The following is an 18776-nucleotide window of genomic DNA, read 5'->3' as shown; positions in this document are numbered from 1 at the left end:
GCTTTATGTTAAGCATTTTCTGTGTTCCACTTAAATCTGAGTTTAAGATGTGTCCGTATATGCAAGCTTAAGTTACCATTACAACTAGCCGTGTTGATTTTTTTTTCTGGAATCAAACTTTTTTGTTAATGCAACTTATTATTCAAAGCAGTATTATTAAGTTTGTATTATGTCTTTAAATATGTTTGGAGGAGATCCTTTAGATATGATGAATTCAGCATTACCCAAATGCTTATACTGTACAATTTCCCTGATGGGCATCCAAAACGTAGATCTGAATAAACATTTAATTCATTATTATTATTATTACTATTACTATAATTCTTTCTATTTATATGTTTCACATGTTATCCCATCCATGGGGATTCATTTGGCTGGCAAATAGCTGATTGTTCTGAGTTCATTGTCTGGTTCCATGCCCATAATTGTTTGTAGTTACCTTTATGTTTTTGCTGGTAGTTTCATCAGGGTGTGAGGATTCATGTTGTTTCGAGAACAATGTCAACACCTGAATGTTATTTAAATGAAAGACACTAGCATTGTCATATTAGAAAGAAACAGGACTGCTCGGTCTTTGTTTGACACATCCAGCCCATGCTCTGGTGCGAAAGCATGTCGCCTGATGTGCCATACATCGATGCAGATTGTCAGATTTGGCCTCTGAAACCAACACTCACGTTTCAGCCTAACATGGGCCCAAAGCAGCGGGATCGAGTTGAGGTGCAGAGTGTTATGCTAAAAGCAAAGCTGCTGCTGAAAATGAGCTCATTTAGGTCACTCTGTGGAGAGAACCGATTGCCGGATTCAGAATATCAGATATTGTTTTGATTGATACTCAGTCTGCTTGTTTAGGTCTTGTTGACAGCAATGTAACTTTAAAAAAAAAATCTTGCTGTCAAATGTTTACTGCAGTTACTGAAATATGTGCATTTGTGAAAATAACTGCATTTGTAATGGTTGTCCCATGTCACCACCAGCAGTGAATAGGATTTTAATGAAGGGGCAAGGTTTTGGCCAGTTGTTGTAGTCTGTTTTTAGTTTTTTTGAGAAACTACAACTCAATTTCTATAACTGAAACTCTAGAAACCCGCCTCCTGAGTGGTTCAGTTGAAAGGTATTGTTGATGTTTCGAATTTGAAGGAAGAATAAGCATGTATGGATGTCTTGTGGCACCTCACTCATACAAAATCTCTCAAGTACAAAGCATTCAGAGAATCACTGGGAAACTAGTTTTCCATTGCTGAAATATTTTAAATCCCATGGCAAAAAGTAACACACGGTAATGGAACACATACTGATGTTTATACCGTCACATGTCTGATGTTTTATGTTTATTTCACCAGTTGACATGTGGGACTTTGTCACTGTGACATAGGTTTCCTGTGACTATCACAACTCGGCCGCCATGGTTATTCATCATTGTGCTCTGCCAGGCAGATGATGGCATCTGCTTGTTCCCAATGGGCCCATAATGATCACTAACGAACAAAAGGACAGCATATGCCGGAACATAGCTCACTCAAAGCAGACTTACTCAAGCTACCACAACTAAATTCCTAATTGTTGTGTCAAGATTCATTTCACACGGAGATTTACTGTCTTAAATGAATGTTAGGTTATTCTCAAACACAGAAGTTATATAATATTCTGAGGGTTTTCACCGAAGAGCCTGTGGGTATTTAAGAGCTCATGAATGACGTCTGTCTACTGCTGTTAAATTCATCTATCATTTGTTTCATGTTGCGCCCCTTAAACTTGCATGAAAGAAGGAAAAGCAACGGGAGGCAAATGTACTCGGGGCCAGAATAATAAACAATTATCTTTTCTATCTACATTATATTTTCTATCAGCATTTGCGCCTTTGGCTATCAATTAGTAACTTGCTATCCACATATTTTACCAATATCCATTAAACACCATTTCTCTGGTGAACAAGCAGTGGAAGCGCGATGACTCCAGCTCGCTGTAATGAAACACAGGAGATTGGTAAAAGATGCTCATAATCGCATATAATTATGTCTGCGACTCCCACTCCTCTTTTTCCTCCCACTCCTCTTTTTCCTCCCACTCCTCGCCAGACAAAGTCATGTTGTGGTCCATGTGAGGGTTTGTTTCCCCAGACTAATCATGCTTGCTACATTGGTTTAATTGGTGTGTTTCTGCAGAACGGATTGGTCTTAGCATGAGAAACGTGCTATTTTTGTCCAACTTCTCAGCAGTAAGGCACAACTTCAAACCATCCACCACTGTTATCCTGCCCACTATCTTCACATGTATCGGACAAAATTACCATTTTCTTGTCTTATCTAGTGCTTCTACTGTTTTGTTTTGTAATGTATGAGCTCTTGCTCCTGTTAAAGCCATCACACACCTGTCAAAAAAAGTATTTTGTCTAACCAACTGCATGCAACAAATAGCTCTATTTTAATGAGTTGTTTTGTTCTTGATGAATTTGCTTCGAGAATTATTGATAGAGCCGAGCTGAATTGTCCATCAATTTCCTTTCATCCTGCTGCCACCTTCTACCGTGGCTAGTCCTTTGAGCTCTTCCTATTTCAAAATGACTAATGACCTTTCACTGTGTGACAGCCCAGACAGGTGTGAGGCCGATGTAAATCCACGTCAAATCAAGTCCTATTGTGGCGCTTGTATTGTATATGGCCAGTCGAAAGGCTGAGAAAGAGGCCTGTCATGCGGTTCTCCACGTGGGGGTGTCTGCAGTAGGCTGTGAATTGTGCCCCCCAGCTGGTGTGTGGTGTGGGAGAGAGCTGACCAGAGAGAAGCCTGTCTCTCTCAGAGGTGATCTGGTGCTATAACTCACACATATTGCCTGTTGGCAGGACAACAATGCTGCTTTTACCTCCGCGGTTTAGCCCTCAGTTGACTTTCTGACCTATTCATCTACCGCGGACAAGAAGTCAAAGATTCACAAGCCACTGGAAATTCAAGGTTTATCTGGGTTTTGACATAACATGGGCAGACAGGGCTCATGGGTCTCCTTGTTCTTATGAAAGGCTGTTGTGAAACTGTCCTTGTGAATCACACTGGTTTCATCAAATGTGCAAGGAGTGACGAACAACATCCAACACATTAGCTTGTAGATTGATTTTCGTCAAATAAATGCAATGGATAAGTTACAACAACCCTCTTTCAGACATCTCCCCCTTGTTTTTTTAGAAAACCTCTATTAAACTTCATGGAAAAGAAACTTTTAAGCAAGGGAAAACAAATAGACGAAAAACAAGCTAAATCTCTACCCTGCTGTTGTGTTGGCAGGCAGGTTTAAGCAAGCATAGATAAACAATTTATCCTACATTGTTTCACTTTATGGTTGCATTTTCTCATATCAAATTCCTCACTGATACAAATGCTCCCTGAAAATATGGCCTCTGCAAAATGCTCTCATATTTCAGCCCTCATAATGCTGAGCCCAGAGTCAGCCAGCCTGGAAATTGCCCATGGAGAATTCTTGTTCGCCTGGATATTATATGTGCCACATCCTATCCCGGCCTTTGTGAAGACCCTCATCCCTGAATGGCCAATTTCCCTCTTCCAGACACTGACATTTCAGCTATCAGACTGCCTTCGGTCACAGGGAAAGAAATCTAACCCACCCCCCTCTTCAAATACTGTCAGAGCAGAATCTCTGCCTGATACCCCGATACCCCCCTACCACCATCAACACCACCTCCGCCATACACTCCAGCGGCAACATTATGCTGTCCTTGATGTTTTATCATTAGCTTGGGAGTGTGTGGTCCCCCACTGCTGTCTTTTGATGGAGTGCAGACAGTAAAGGCATGAAGACAGCCAGCCAATTTCCCCTGCTGCGACTCTCCCACAGCAAGGGGTCGTGCTATCTTTCCCCTGCACCAGAGCCAGGCATATATTCCCCTGATGAGGAAGCTTTCAGCCCTCCTTAGTACTGTAGAATACCTGAATTGCCCTCCATTTTGTCTTTCTGATTATTTTGTTTGGGAGTTCTTGACAGGCCTAATCAGTACAGTGTGGGGCGGAGGATGCTGCTCGGGGCTCTGCTGTGCTGCAGCGGGGGACCACCAGAGTGGTTTAATTTGCAGTTTGACTTAATTATTGCAGGCTACCGTGGAAAATAGCAATACCTTTCCATGATTGCCTGGTATTATTATTCATAATTAATATGAGCATGTATCAAAAAGAAAAGTACAATGGCTTACCATATTATAATATAATACAACCACAGCACAGTGAAATATTAGTGTATTTTTGTTTTTAGCCAGGCTATAATGGCCGTGGTCCTGTTCATGGCAATGACGGTCTCTAGTTCGGCCGATCCACCACTTTTATCCAGACTGAAATATCATAACAACTGTTGCATGAATGGCCACAACATTTTATACAGATAATAATTCCTAGAGGATATAGGCTAATGATTTTGTTGAGCCCACCTAGAGTTGTGTTTTAGTGAAATATCTTAACGACAATCAGATGGACTGGCACAAAATCTTGTTCAGACCATATAAATAGAATAGATACAGAGCGGACATTGAACTGTTTTGCATTGTCATTTGACTAGTACAGAAGACAATGGCTATTGTTGTTAGTTATTATGGTGACAATCAGTTCAGTCGGGCTGTAAATTGCTCCCTGTAAAGAGAGTGGCCGCAGGCCTGGAGACTGATGGCTGGCTAGTTAGCTAGTTAACTAGCTTGTCCTTCTCCAGAGTGACAGGGCGTAATAGAGGCATGGTACAGACATGCATGGTTCCTCGTGACCTTGGTGATCCCCTGATTCCTGTAACACCGTCATATGGTTGACATTATTAAATTAGAAATCTTGCCAACTGATGATTTATTGACATACAATTTCAGACTCATATCAAATTGAATTTTGATAACTACTTTTTGTTGATGGCATCATTCAAGTCAAAACCTTTGTCCAAGCCTTTGGTTTTGACCAAATGCCTACAAAGCTAATGACATTCCTAATGCCCTCAGCTGTACTTTGTGTTTCGCACTAATTAGCAAATGTTAGCGGGCTAAAATTCTCAGCTAACATAGTAACAACAATAAACACTATACCTGCTAAACATCAGCATGTTAGCATACTTGTATTCTTCTTATCTTTGTGAGTATGTTAGCATGCTAACTTTAGCATTTAGCTCAAAGCACCGCTATGCAAGGCTCCCTGTCTTTATAGTACAGCTTCTCATCTTCAATGACTTTTGTCTATTTATTTATTCTTGTCTTCCTTTATTTCTTATACATGTTCTTTATTTTTTTTACTCTTTTCATCTAGATTCTCCCACTACTATCCCCACACCCACCACCAACCCAGTCAACACACAAGGTACTGTATGCCCCCACTACTGTCCCTCTCAGCAATCATGTGTGTGTGTGTGTGTGTGTGTGTGTGTGTGTGTGTGTGTGTGTGTGTGTGTGTGTGTGTGTGTGTGTGTGTGTGTGTGTGTGGGAGCTTGAATACACGTATGTATCAGATGACCAAGGAGAGAAAGAACGAGGGCTTGTACCTAAGGCTAAGAGAAACTGCGGATGGCCAGTTTTAATCAGATAGTGCTGCTGATAGGTGACATTGAGGACGGGCAGCGCAGGGCTGTCAAAGACACCTGTCATAGCCCTTTCCAGTCCCATGTTTGATCTGAGAAAACGTAGAGACTCTGCTTTGCTGTTCTGCTATCTTATCAGCATCTGCAGTGAAATCTCAACCGGCCCATCCATCATATTATAATGCCCTTTACATCTCCCCTACAAATGCCAGTCACATCTTGTCTTTGCAAGGCCGAAAAACATCAATAACTATTTTCTCAAAGACATATGAAATGAATGAAAGGCAGTTAATTTAGGTTGTTATTAGCAGATCAAACTGTTGGCATCTTCCATCCACACTATTTTATACTTTGATTATGCTCTTTTGCAAAAATGTATTTTTACATTACCTATTTAAAAAGAAAAACTCTATTATTTCAAACGCACTGCTAAGGCTAGACAGATGGCGAGGCAACCTTGGGAGTTGACATTTGGATATGCCAGCATGTGACATTTCAATACAAAAAACTATCCTTAAAGAATAGATCTGTTTATCAATAGCTGCTTTAGAGATACGGCAATGTTGGTCCTTTTGTCATGAGCACTCTGGATTTAATTTAGGCTTAAAATCTGAAGTGGCAATACGCACATAATAAGTTTGAAACTCAGTGTGAGACCGCATCAGAAGCTCCACTATTCTTATGTGGTAGGTTTAAGATATCAATCATGTATTCATTTATTTGATCAAATGGCTTTACAATCATTTGTTTGTGCATTTTGTATTTATAAAAAAAAGGGTCATTAGTCACATAAATGGCACTGTCTAGAGTAATTTCTGTGGTCTTCTGGGTTGTTTTTTAAATCTCTTTTCACTTTGACAGAGCTCTTCTTCATTGCATGTTTAAAATTACTTCCTCATGTATGAAATTCCTACTTCAAACCTGCCTTTTCTTTTCTTTTTTCTATATCTCTCAAATTAAGTTATGAGCAGTATGTAAGAGATCAAGCTGCATACAGCCTCATTTCAGCCTCCTGACTCTCTCTGGGCGTGTCTCAATTAAACAGGAAGTTGCTTTTGCCGAAGTCTGCATTACTCTGCATTTTTCTCCCTTAAGCTCTTCTCCTTTGAGTTACACTCATGCAGCTGTCTCCGTGTTTTATTCCGCAACATTCCAGTAATTTCCGAAAGACAGGCTTGAAAGAGGATTTACGGTGATTTATGCAGTACATGCTGGGAAGATGTAATTGAGCTTTCTTGCAGTTCACTACTCTTCTAAATACCCTGTCACAAGGGCAATGGTAAGCTGGCTTGCGGCAGATTGCTCTGCACTACCTTAAACAGCATAACAGCACAGCATAGCATTTTTCTTAATAAGAAAGTATACAGCATGATTTCATATTCATTCATTAGGACCAGAATGTGAACTGGCACGGCCACCTCCACCACCAGCTTGATTTTCTATTGTAATCAGGGGCCATTGAACTACTATTGCATCCTGATTTTAAAGGTCCAATCAGTACAGTCTTGGATGCATACATTTAATCATTGACACATGAAGATTGAGGAGTTTGAGTTCATGATTCAAAAAATAAAATCTTAATTTTGTGTTTTTGTTTCCTGATCGTAACTAACAATCCCTCACACATTACAGTTGTAAGCAAGAAAAACACAAACAATCACGTAATAGACATTCTTGCGTTGATGGTTCTGTAAAAATATCTGTTTTGAATCTGGATTGTACCATTAAAACATTGTTTTTAGTGCTATACTTTGATAGCTCCACATAGATATGATCATTTGTTTGTGTACTTAGACTGGGATGAATTTAATGAATGAATACACTAAGCTTTCAAGTCGCTGTCATTCACTAATCAACATAAGCAGCAGGTGGACACAATTTTTCCTGAAAGTAAACATGAAAGGGAGTTTCTGAATATTGTTAGCCCACTGCCTCCCCGTTTTGTTGTTCATAATAGATGGATTTAATTTCCAAAATGCTATGATTTCCCTTGCTGGATTTTCTTCCTTCTGTTAAGTTGTTTTCTTCTTGCTGTTGCCTTGCAAACCCGAGCATCAGTTCAAGGCCTTAATATGGTTTTGTGCAGTGGGGGATGTTAAAGCACAGAATCGCACAGTTGTTTTTGTCTATGCTGTTTCATGTTCTGAAGGTTTCACAAGAGTTCACATTGTCAGGTCTTTCAGTGTCTCAAAACATGCGTGTGTGTGTGTGTGTGTGTGTGTGTGTGTGTGTGTGTGTGTGTGTGTGTGTGTGTGTGTGTGTGTGTGCGTGTGTGTGTGTGTGTGTGTGTGTGTGTGTGTGCGTGTCTGTAGACCTCATGGGAGAGATAAGTCACTCTTCCAGAAAAATATTATTTTCATGTGTTTGAAAGTTTTTAGACCTCTTTTCTCTCAATATGTTTATTATTGCAGATTTACACTAAAACAAAACGTTTTTAGTCGACTTGACAGAAATGTGTGACCTTTTTTCTCACTGATCTAAATACTTGTATTGAGTAGTAAAGAGTTACATTTTACTCCATTACATGTACTGAAGTAATTGTTTGGATTAAACTGTATTCATCAGAGTCTTTTTTTAATGCAGCAGACTTCTTACTCTTACTTGAATAGATTTTTACAGAGGAGTCATTACTTTTACTCTGTTACTATTGTGATTTGGTTGCCGTTTCCCACACATTTTTAGACCCAACATGTGAACTCCTCTCACGTTAAAAGAGCCGTAGCTTTAGCAGACAAATTAAACGCTGGTCTGAAGTTAGTACAACAGATAATACTTTAATACTCTGAGGTTTTTCTTTTCCAAAGTAACAGTACTTTTCCGTGAGTACATTTTGTGTGCTTACAGTAGAGATCACTGCTAGATTCAGACATATCACACAAACATGGTCGTATCCAGCCGCTTCTGAAAAATGAACCATGAATTCTAGCATGAAGCAGAATATTGTCTCCACGATGGGCAGTCGATGGTTCCAGCGTCACAGGCATTTTTTTTTTTACGCCACAAGCTTTTTTTCAGCGGCTGTGTTTCTTTCTGAGGAAGAGGGTTGAATTTACCCAGAATCCCCAGCTCTGAAGGAATAAAGAGAGTCTGTGGCGATAATGCTCCAGCTCGTCAGATGCTCAGAGATGATCCAAGGCAGGGACATGAGATCCCGGCTAAGCCTTCAGTAACCCCCCTCTCCCCCGGCTTGTCGAGAGGAGCCAGAGGAAAGACACGGAACTAAGGAAGGAATTATGTTGAAGACTTGATTAAAAAGACCCTATGTTTCTGCATATCTGCAGTCCAGGGTAAGTTGTTTTTAGCATGCTACAGGAGGCATTATCTAAAAGTAATATAAAAAACTAAACACACAGCTTTGTGGTGTGATGAGTTAAAGGGGGTTTTCTGAGGTCAAGTTGTAAACGAAATGCCAATAAGAGCTTTGGAAGCAAATATTACTCAACACACAAACCTGAGTTTGGCCTTTATATACTGCGTCCTTCAGACTTGATAATACTGCGAACCATAATATAGTTTTGTATTGCTTGCTTGGCTAAGCCGTCAGGGATTTGTACTTTAACATGCGGTGCACAGAATATATACATAGATCATTCCCTTGTCTTTGTTCTGACTAACACGTGGATCTTTTTTTTGTTCAAAGCGAGTAGATCATGTCATTTTGCACCAGATGGTATTTCAGGAATCCATATCTGGCAGGTTTTCATACATGTTTTGCTGGCTGTTTCCTCCCTTAGCACTGCTACATGTGAGGTGTTGGCAGGTTTCCACTGCTGTGCAGTCTTGGGATTCATGCCTCAAACTCCACATATGATTTTGACTGCAACTAAAACTGTTATGAGTGGATTTAGTATTCAACATAATGAGCCATTAAACATTTACTAGCGTTGATATAACTCTCACATGTATCATTTATCTTTGAAGTATTTCATTGGAAAAATTAAAGAATAATTTAGAAATGCTAATCACTTTTTTCCCCTCACATTTGTTTACTCTGATTCCCAGTTGAAATTGTGTTTTTTTCTGACCTGAGGTTTTTCTTTCTTTCCTTTAAACAGTTATTAAAGTAAGAACATATTGTAATGGTCTATTTTAATTGGTCTCCAGGGAATAGGTTAGTAAATGAGTGTTTCACTGCAGTAATATTGTTTTTTTCATGGAGCACTAGTAAATGATTATGAGAGCTCTACTTAGCACTTTAGGTGCCAATGAACTCGCATCGTGCATCATTTTTAGGCGGATAAGGTCTACTTTTGTAGCACGTTACATGCCAGCAACTTTGGGAGAGCAAGCGATTTCCATTATTTTTGTCAACCTTTTCCCTCACCTTAAAAACACGTTGAAGGTGAAGTATGAAGTGGAGAAGAGTGCTACCGGCTTTTTTGCAGGGAGAAGTTTGCCAATCTTAAAAGATGCAATAAGCTGCAAACAAGGAGTTCAAGTTCGCTTTCACAATTTCCACTAATTTACCATTTTATTAGTTGTAGTCAGACCTTCACTTGTATTTCAGCAACTCCGTTAAATATCACAGCTGTTTTTGCACATCTTTAAATCACTCCTCACAAAGAACCCAGAGAATCTATTTAGTGAGCGAGCAGTGGCATTGGAATTCAACTGAAGACAATATTGTGCTCTGTTGATGGACTGCTACAACAGCAACACAAAACACTATTTGGTGGAGATTGTCCATTTTTGCTCATCTCATTATGTTCATTTCCTTTTTAGAACAGCAACGAATACAAAAGCCACGGATGTTAGCAGTTCAATGCTGCAAAATGGCTATTGACGGTCCTCAAGTTCATTCCACAGCACTGCCCAATTGTCCCGGCGCTGTACAGGAAAAGGTTACTCTGAGAGTCTATTCAGTGCAAGTGACGGCTTTGCTCTTTCAATGCAAGAGAGTCATTGTTTCAATTATATCCATGTAATTACATCTATAAATTGTAATGTGTTTGTGTGTGTGGGCAAGTGCATGTGTGTGAGACTTGCCTCGTTATGTGAGTAGGAAACTATTAAGAGAGAAAAAGATGAGAAAAATGAAATTATGTTCCATGTTATCAGCCTGGTGACAAGCTTGCCGCTTTGACAGATAGTCTGATAGGATGCTGACCCGAGCGGCAATTAGTCATTCCAGTAAGAGACGGAAAGGTGCGGCTGTAAAGCATGTGGTACTGGGAGTTCAGCGGAGCAGATTTCACCGCCGCGCAGACACGGGCATCAGTTGCTTGCAAATCCTCTTTATTCCCCCATAAATCCCCGTGGCTGTGCACATCCTGTCAGGACGCCGGTGTGGGCATGTCAGCACTCCCCCATCGTGAGCAGAGCTGTGCCGGCAGTATGGACACCAGCCACATTACAGACATAATCAAATTCTACTTATTTCAAGTGTGAGGCCACAAAGGCTGCTGTAATAACACTGTCTGTCATTTGGAGATTTTTATTTTATTTTAAGCACTGTGCTGGATTCTGGATGCATGTATATATTGAACATGGACGGCCTGAGGGAATCAATCTCTTAATCCTGGGTGTGTTAGAGCACTGAATGACAAACTAATCTACACAAGAAGAGGGGGGAGTGATAGCAATGACATGTCTAGTCAGGTAGCCTACAGATTAGCACTTCAGGAGTCCAAGACACAGTTTTGTTCCAATGGAGGTGCTGATTCAACCAAATGTGAGGTGTGTGCTGCTGTTGTGATTATATCGTAGGATGATCCCGTTATTTTGTCCACCTTGTGAGCAAAATAAGATCTGGAAAGACCATAAAAGGGAAAGCCCAGCACTTTATGATCCATTAAGTTGGGGGACTCACAGGTGACAAGCGGTGGCTGTAGATCAGTAAAGTGGGTCACTCAATAATCGTAAGGTCAGCAGGGTTCCTCCTGTCCACGACATTAAACCACAATTGGTCCCAGTGGTCAGTGATTCCATGGACAAAGTCCATAGCACTTTGAATACAGGCACACAAAAGAATGATGGGGTAGTTCAACGTGTCCTCATACAATGGTTTGTATGACATCTTTTCAAACCAACCTTTGTTTCTTTCATTTATTTGCATGATTTCCAATTAATAATTAATTAATTAATTTCCAACACAAGATCCTACATTTCCCTTTATACATTAAATTGAGTCTTTTTGCAAGACCTGTCGTGGTAAATGAACCCATCTTTCAAACTCTTGTTATTAAATGCTTCCTGTTAAAACATTATAAATCTCATATAACTCAAATTACATTTTCAGACTGAAAAACAGAGTAGTACACCTCATGACTACAGACTTTTAAGTTTAAAATCAGCTTACAATATGCTTTAGACCTTTGTATTGCAGTGCGTTATGTAACATGTCTCATAATCGCCTTACAATGTAATGCTGGCTGCAGCAACACTGCAAAATAAATGAAAATGAACACCACAGTAACATTTATATTGAATTCAAGATCATGTTTTTGCGGCCCTCCCTTGTAATAAATACAGAACTGACAAACAGAAAACCAGTGTTCAGTAGTGTGCTTAATGTCGGCAACATGATATGCAACCAACCATAGCAGTTGATACTGTAGGTGTTATGGGATTTTTTTAGTTTGACATTTTTTTGATAGAGCTGAGGTGCTTACTCTGGGCAAATATTTCTACCTGTTAATAAAACTCTCAGGGGCGGTCGAAACCCTGCATGTTTCCTTGCGGATGTGTCAAAAGGAAGACAGCGGGGAACAAGGTGAGGGCAGGGAGGTGTGGGGGAGGGAGAGGGAGACTAGGAATGTGCACAGGCCATTTCGTGGTGAATGTTCATTAGCATGGAGCATGAGTCGTTTCCTCTCAACGGGGAATGAGCTGTGCTATCTGACATCACCGACACAGTAAACAAACAGCGCCCTGCGTGTCTCTGCTTCACTTAGCCGGACGCACAGACGAGTCTATTTTAAGTGGCCGCTCAACTGAAACAAAAAAGTTCTCAGTAATTAGCTAATGCACTTCCGAAATGTCCTCGTGCTGAGCTGAATTCAACTTGAACTAGGTTTTAGTTAGTTTTTTTTAGGTTGAGATGTGAATGGCAATTGTCTTCAACCCCTTAACTCGACGTATTACGCCCTCACAGTGTTGAGAAATTCTGCTCTCTTCGCTCGTCTTTTATCAAAATCATTCAAGTTCAGAGCATGGCTAGTGAGATTGATGGAAAATTGAGCTGCTCTCTCATGCAGCAAAGAACAGTGCAGCCATTCCCTCGCCTGCCACTCCTCCATCAGTCCAAATGTGCACAGATATAGACTATTGATAAATGCCTCTGAACTATTCTGAGACTGGAAATTTAAAGGCTTCAAATTTTGCCTTGTTCTACTGTGGTGCACGGATAAATCTGGCTAAATGCTAGACAGTGATACTCTCTGACACCTGAGGCAGCCACGTATTTCTCTGCATGGGGACACCGGGCGCCAATTTATCTCCAGACTTGTGTCTATTTCTGATGATTGAGCTCTATAACTTCCAGAAATGGCCTCTTAAATCACAATGTATTTTACAGTGTGTGAACTCTCGATGAAATTGCAGACGGTGTCTACTGTTTCATGGTGAAATAACTGTCTTAAAACATTTTTCAAGATCGCTCAGTCAAGTGGCTCGAGCAGCCATTTCAGCTATTGGAAGCACTGAAAGCGTTCATGTAAAGAGAGCCTGGTTCAACAGTATAACATCATAAATATATGGTTTTATAACATCAGGAGCCATCACACTTTATTTTAAACATGTTCAAGTAATGGTTCATGTTTTATCTTATGAAAGGATAGTTTGGTAAATATGCTTACTCACCATCATGTAGAGAGTTTGTTATTGTCCAGTTACACTCTGGTTTTGTATGGATTACACAGATGACATGTGTTAATTAGTGCACTTTAGAGGTTCCATGTTTCCCGTCTCTGTGCTAAGCTAAGCTAACCGGCTGCTGGCTATAGCTTCACATTTGCCATAGACACGAGAATGGTATTGATATTCTGACTTCAAACTCTCAGCAAGAATGTGAGAACTAAAGAGGTGAACTAGCAACTGTGAACCATTAACCATCCATTTGTTTTGGCAATCAACATAAGCTGGCATTTTCCTCAACAGCCTTTTCAAGTGTTTACTCTGAGTTTAGGTCCTGCTGAAATGCTTTTGAGAGAAAACAAACCAATTTAGTTTATTTTGGGAGCCTAATGATTTAATGGCCACAGCTTCCAGTGTGGTCCAACGTCAGTATGAAGCCATTAGTGACTGGCTGACTTTACTGATCACAAAATTATTTACGGTTATTGTCCTGGTTTCAGACTCCAGAGCCGGTGAGGGGGCACCGCAGAAAATTGACCATGCTGTCATTGGAGGAGTGGTTGCCGTGGTGATGTTTGCCATCCTCTGTGCACTCATTGTTCTTGGTCGATACTTTGCCAGACACAAAGGTAAGGCATCGGCAGTGCAATCATACTTGATCATGAACACATCTGTGCGCTCAAGTGCTTCTTCTTTTGTTATTGCCAATGGAGTGCAATAGGATTGAAGTGTGCATGAGGTGGATGAGGTGCGGGGCTAATTTGTCTGTACTTTTGCAGGGACTTACTTCACACATGAAGCCAAAGGGGCAGACGATGCAGCCGATGCAGACACGGCCATCATCAATGCGGAGGGCGGACACAACAACTCGGACGAGAAGAAGGAGTACTATATCTGAACTGGACAGGCCAGGAGAGACGGGTGGGGATGCTGGTGGTGGTGGTGCTGTAGGAGCATTATGTCTAACTCTGATTGGCTACGCGAAGGCTTGGGGGCGGGGAGGTCGAGATTTAAAGAGGAAGAAAAGAAAGTGGAAAGTTGGACTGGCAAGGCCAAGTGGTAAGAAGAGGCGTTGCTGAGTCTCCTATCCGATCCTTCCTGGACTGCTGGGGCCTATTCTGTACAGCTCAATTATTTTACAGACAATTCTGTGCCTTGTTCTATTTCTTTTCTTTGTTTTGTTGTTCCCACCCACCCCCTTCTCATGCTTGTTGGATTGAATTTTTATTTTTCAATGTAATCCACTTGATCCTTTATTGCATTTGGCTTTCGGAGATTAAATGGGGCTGGTGTTTGTCTATGTGTGCTGCAGCTAGCGTTTAGCTCATGTACCCAGATCTGAGTAGCCAGCTCATACACATTTTATTTTTATAATTTTTTTCGGACTCATCTACAGAGTGCAGACACTGGAACACAGTGTCAACACATTTCTCCCCGCTGGGTCAAAGTCCCGCACTCATCACAGTTCATTTTCGACATATTTCAGCGCAGACTTCACTCACCCTCCCTTCGAGGTCAGGTTCACTGTGTTGATTACTAATGTAACAGTTGTGAGTAATCATGCTCATCATAGAATGTATTCGTTCCTGAAAGTGACGTAGGAGTGCCGTTAAGTATCATCTCACACCGAACCGAAAAGTACAACTGGTCGCTCGTTGGTTTCAAGAGGACATCTGACATTTAGTAGATGTGAGGTCAGTTTAGTATTTGTTTAGGGTATTGTGGAGTACAGTCAGACATCTTGACAACTGTTATGTGCCATGATATAGAGTTTAAGTTTCTATAGAGAAAATCAGAACCACTTATTCCTTTTTCAAACTCAGTTTTTGTTCTGGTGATTAAGAGGATAGCAACTAATCAACAATATCAGATACCATTTACTTTCATCTGTTTGCACGCATAAGAGTGGTAATGATCTTCTCATTTAACCCTTGGTAAGAAAGTGTACTTCCCAAAATGTCGAACTACTCCTTTAAAAACAGCGCCTCTTTCCAGAGTGAGTTTATTAGCTTTATTTTGTCGAAATTCTTTTTCTTATTATCCTTTGGATGGATGGACCAAAAACATGGCAGAAAATGGCTAATAAGTACAGATTCAAAAAACTATATTTGGCAGATAAAGCGATTATATGGGTTTCAGGCTCAAACTTTACATTGACTTTATAATTACATACGCCTTGTAGTACCTACTGTAAAAGAGTGACTGTTCCAGCTTGCATAGATCATGAAATCTCACGAAAATGTATTATTTGTTGGATATTGGTACCTGCTGTGTTCTTCACATTTTGATATCAGCCACACGGTCGACCCCGGACCAAATATAATAATTATGAGAGTATAAACAGTGAATATTCCTTGTGTACAGCAAAGGCTAAATGTCCACTGTGCAGTGTGCTCCTCTCTAATTCTTAATTTTTCTTATCAAAAAAAATACAGTACAAAACCAATTAATTGGAAATGTTTCCAGGGCATTGGTTTATTATAATTGTTTTACTAAGATTGTACTGTGTTAATTTAAGAACGATTGTTACACTTTAAATAGCAACGGTTCCCTTCAGTGAGGTTTAATGTATCAAGGTATGTCCACGTGGATAGCCATAGTAAGTGTGTGTGTGGGGGGGGGAATAATACAGCTTTTCACTGCTTATTTCCTGGCTGAGAAATCCTTGCTAGATATACCGTACTTTTTTGCCCTTGCCGATATTTGAGTATAAAGAAATTCAATCACTGCAAACATGAATCAGTTATATATCCTTGCTGTCTGTAAAGACATTTTTCCTTTGGGCTGTCTTTGATTACTTGCAAGGTTCCCTGCCTTACAAGTTACCAAAGATGTGCATCAAGCTTTAGACTTGGTTTGGGGAAAGATCATTTTCTTACCGTCATCCTGCAGGCTCAAACCTTCACACACAAGCCGTCTACTTTTGCAAATTATTTTTTCCCACCCAACCAACACAAATCAGACAGAGGCGCAGTGTATCGCAGCTCGAAGAGTAAAAACCTGTTTGGTAAAAAGTGAGTAATATCATTGTATTGCCTGAATAAGACACAAATGTGTAAATGTACCATAAAAAAGGATAACCACTGCCTTAAACCCACCTCTTGATACTTATCATTGAAAGGACTGAAGGACTTCATTTAGTGCCTTCTTTGATTTTGAGGCATATGGTTAGTATCTTACAGTATCCTCATGTACACTCTTACCGTATATCTTGTATATAGATGTTCTTTCTAACTTACAGGTCCAATACTCATCCAGGTTGTCTTTCACGCACCACAGACTTGCATCATGATTACAACTCGGAGCATAAAAGCTGGAATGAGTTTAAAAAAAAAGTATGTCCTTGTTATTCATGGCAGTGTGGCAGCTTCCTCTGACTAGAATGTTGTATGCCAAGATATTTGGTAGTATTTATTGTCTTAATTAGTGATCGGAAATCTGTTTCAATTTGCTCATTATTATTTTTCCCACTTTACTTAATTTGTTATTTATTTGGATATCTTCAAGGTTCAGGACTCGCTAGTAATATAAGACAGGAACACACTACTAATAGCTATAATAAGCTACAATAAAAGTACATTTTAGAGTTTGGTGTCATAAAATAAATTAAATGTATTTTGAGGTTTGATATTTATCTTAAATGGTTATAAAGGGACTGCTGCTTTTAATCGAGGAACGTAAAAAAAACGGAAGCATTGTTCTAATCCTTTTTTTTGATTTGTTTTAAATACTTGATACCTATTATGTTTATTTTCACTCTCTCAGGTTCACGAGTGTTAATAATTGTGTTGTTTGCATCTCAGGTAGAATGCAAATTAAAGGCCCCAAGTATATACTGTAGTACCACAGCTATTCAAACAGTGAAGAAATCACAAGATGTACATGTTTTTTTCATTTGTACATGTTTTTGTGTTCTTAATATGGTGCACTGTTACAGTAAACGTTAAATATTATTTTGCATAGACCTAGTTCACAAAGAAAGAAAACTAGATTTGTTAAGCAGACAAAAAGTATGTACAGCCAGTGTCAACAAAGTCACATGAAACTTCTTCTTCTTCCACCTTAACACTTTGCTCATACAGTATCAGTTATTTAGTAATTATAGGATGTGACCACAAACAGTCAATCAAGCATCTGTTTGCATTCAGTCGATTCATGCATACATTTTCATAGAAGAAAAGATAAGAAAAGTGTATTTACTGTAACATGAAGTTTTATGAATGACCTGTAACATGTGTTGGATATTTGGATGAAACTCATGTTTAATAAAGCCTGGGGAGGGAGGGAGAGGGGCGGGGTGGGATGGGGTTGGTTGTTTTATTAATCCCCAAAATGGTTGTTTTGTTGTTGATTCTTAATTTTCTCTCTGTACCCAGGTGAATTTTTTTTTTCTTCTTTTGTGTAGTGAAGAGGATGTTTCTCATATGGCCATGCATATTTTGTATTGGTTCACACCAACATTTTTACAAAAGAAAAAAAAAATGAGAAGAGTTCTTGTCTTAATAAAAAGATATCAATGTTTAAAGTGTTTTGCTGTTGTGAATTAATCAAAAGACATGGCTTAGCTTTGTAATCCCAGGCTCGGAGACACACAGAATTTATTAACTTGTAATTGTTGTCAAAATTCACTCGGTCTGTTTTAAACCTGTTAACTTTATCCCGAGCTGCTGATACTTGTCAAACTCCAAAAGAAGAAAGCTCTTGGGAAAAGAAAAAAAAAAGGATACCGATGGAAATGTGGTGTGCAGCAGCAGTTGCAGCAGCAATCCGAGTGACTGACACATGCACTGAGGTATAGCGGCGAGCAACGTTTTAAAGGACACAAAGACTGAAACCGACAGGCTCGGGGGCCCCTGTCAAGGTTTCCAGCTGAACACGTGGATGCTAGTGATTTGACAAATTGATAGGTGTTTCGAGGAACAAGACCAAGTTCATAACCATAAGCAATTCTTTCATCATAATTCTGTCAGTGCCACCATTTCCCATTACTTTAAGTGATCCATCCCAAGAAAAGGTCAATAACATTATTCAAACTTTAATGGGAATAGTTTAACCTTAGAGACTAGCCACTTTTCTCCCTTACTCATACAATAATTGAAATATAATGCTTCCCTCGAGGAACATTTAATACCCGTCTATTGAAATTTTGAAAGATGACAAATTGTGTGATTTTCTCCGTATTTCTTTTTTATGGTTAAACTCTAAATTAAAAGCAGGTACGAGGCATTTGCTGATCGGCTGTTACAGCTGTCAGTGCATCATGAATACATGAATGTAGAGGGGTGATGTTTCAGTTAGATAATATTAATCCCATTTAAATGTTCAATTTTAATTTGGAATGACATGTTTAAGTGTAATTAGCACAATGGGGAAATTGAGAGTGAACGAATGTCTGAGCATGGCTTGTTTAGTTGGCTAATTGATTGATTGCGATTGA

The 18776-nt window shown here is 39.7% G+C and overlaps 1 protein-coding gene across 1 annotated transcript in view; it reads left to right on the top strand.

The window, feature by feature from the left end:
• cadm1b (cell adhesion molecule 1b) overlaps window positions 1–14237 on the top strand; it is a gene marked incomplete at both ends in the record, with an annotated part of 118107 nt that extends 103870 nt beyond the window's left edge. Inside the window, 2 exons of the mRNA XM_079225490.1 lie at window positions 13840–13968; window positions 14119–14237. Of these exons, the coding sequence (XP_079081616.1) occupies window positions 13840–13968; window positions 14119–14237 (248 nt within the window). The remainder of the gene's footprint in view (window positions 1–13839; window positions 13969–14118) is intronic.
• Window positions 14238–18776: the final 4539 nt, after the last annotated feature.

The sequence above is a fragment of the Taurulus bubalis genome (genome assembly GCF_910589615.1).
Source record: "Taurulus bubalis genome assembly, chromosome: 10".
Lineage (NCBI taxonomy): Eukaryota > Metazoa > Chordata > Actinopteri > Perciformes > Cottidae > Taurulus > Taurulus bubalis.
The sequence above is the reverse complement of the archived record's forward strand: the minus strand, read 5'-3'. Positions and strand labels throughout refer to the sequence as shown.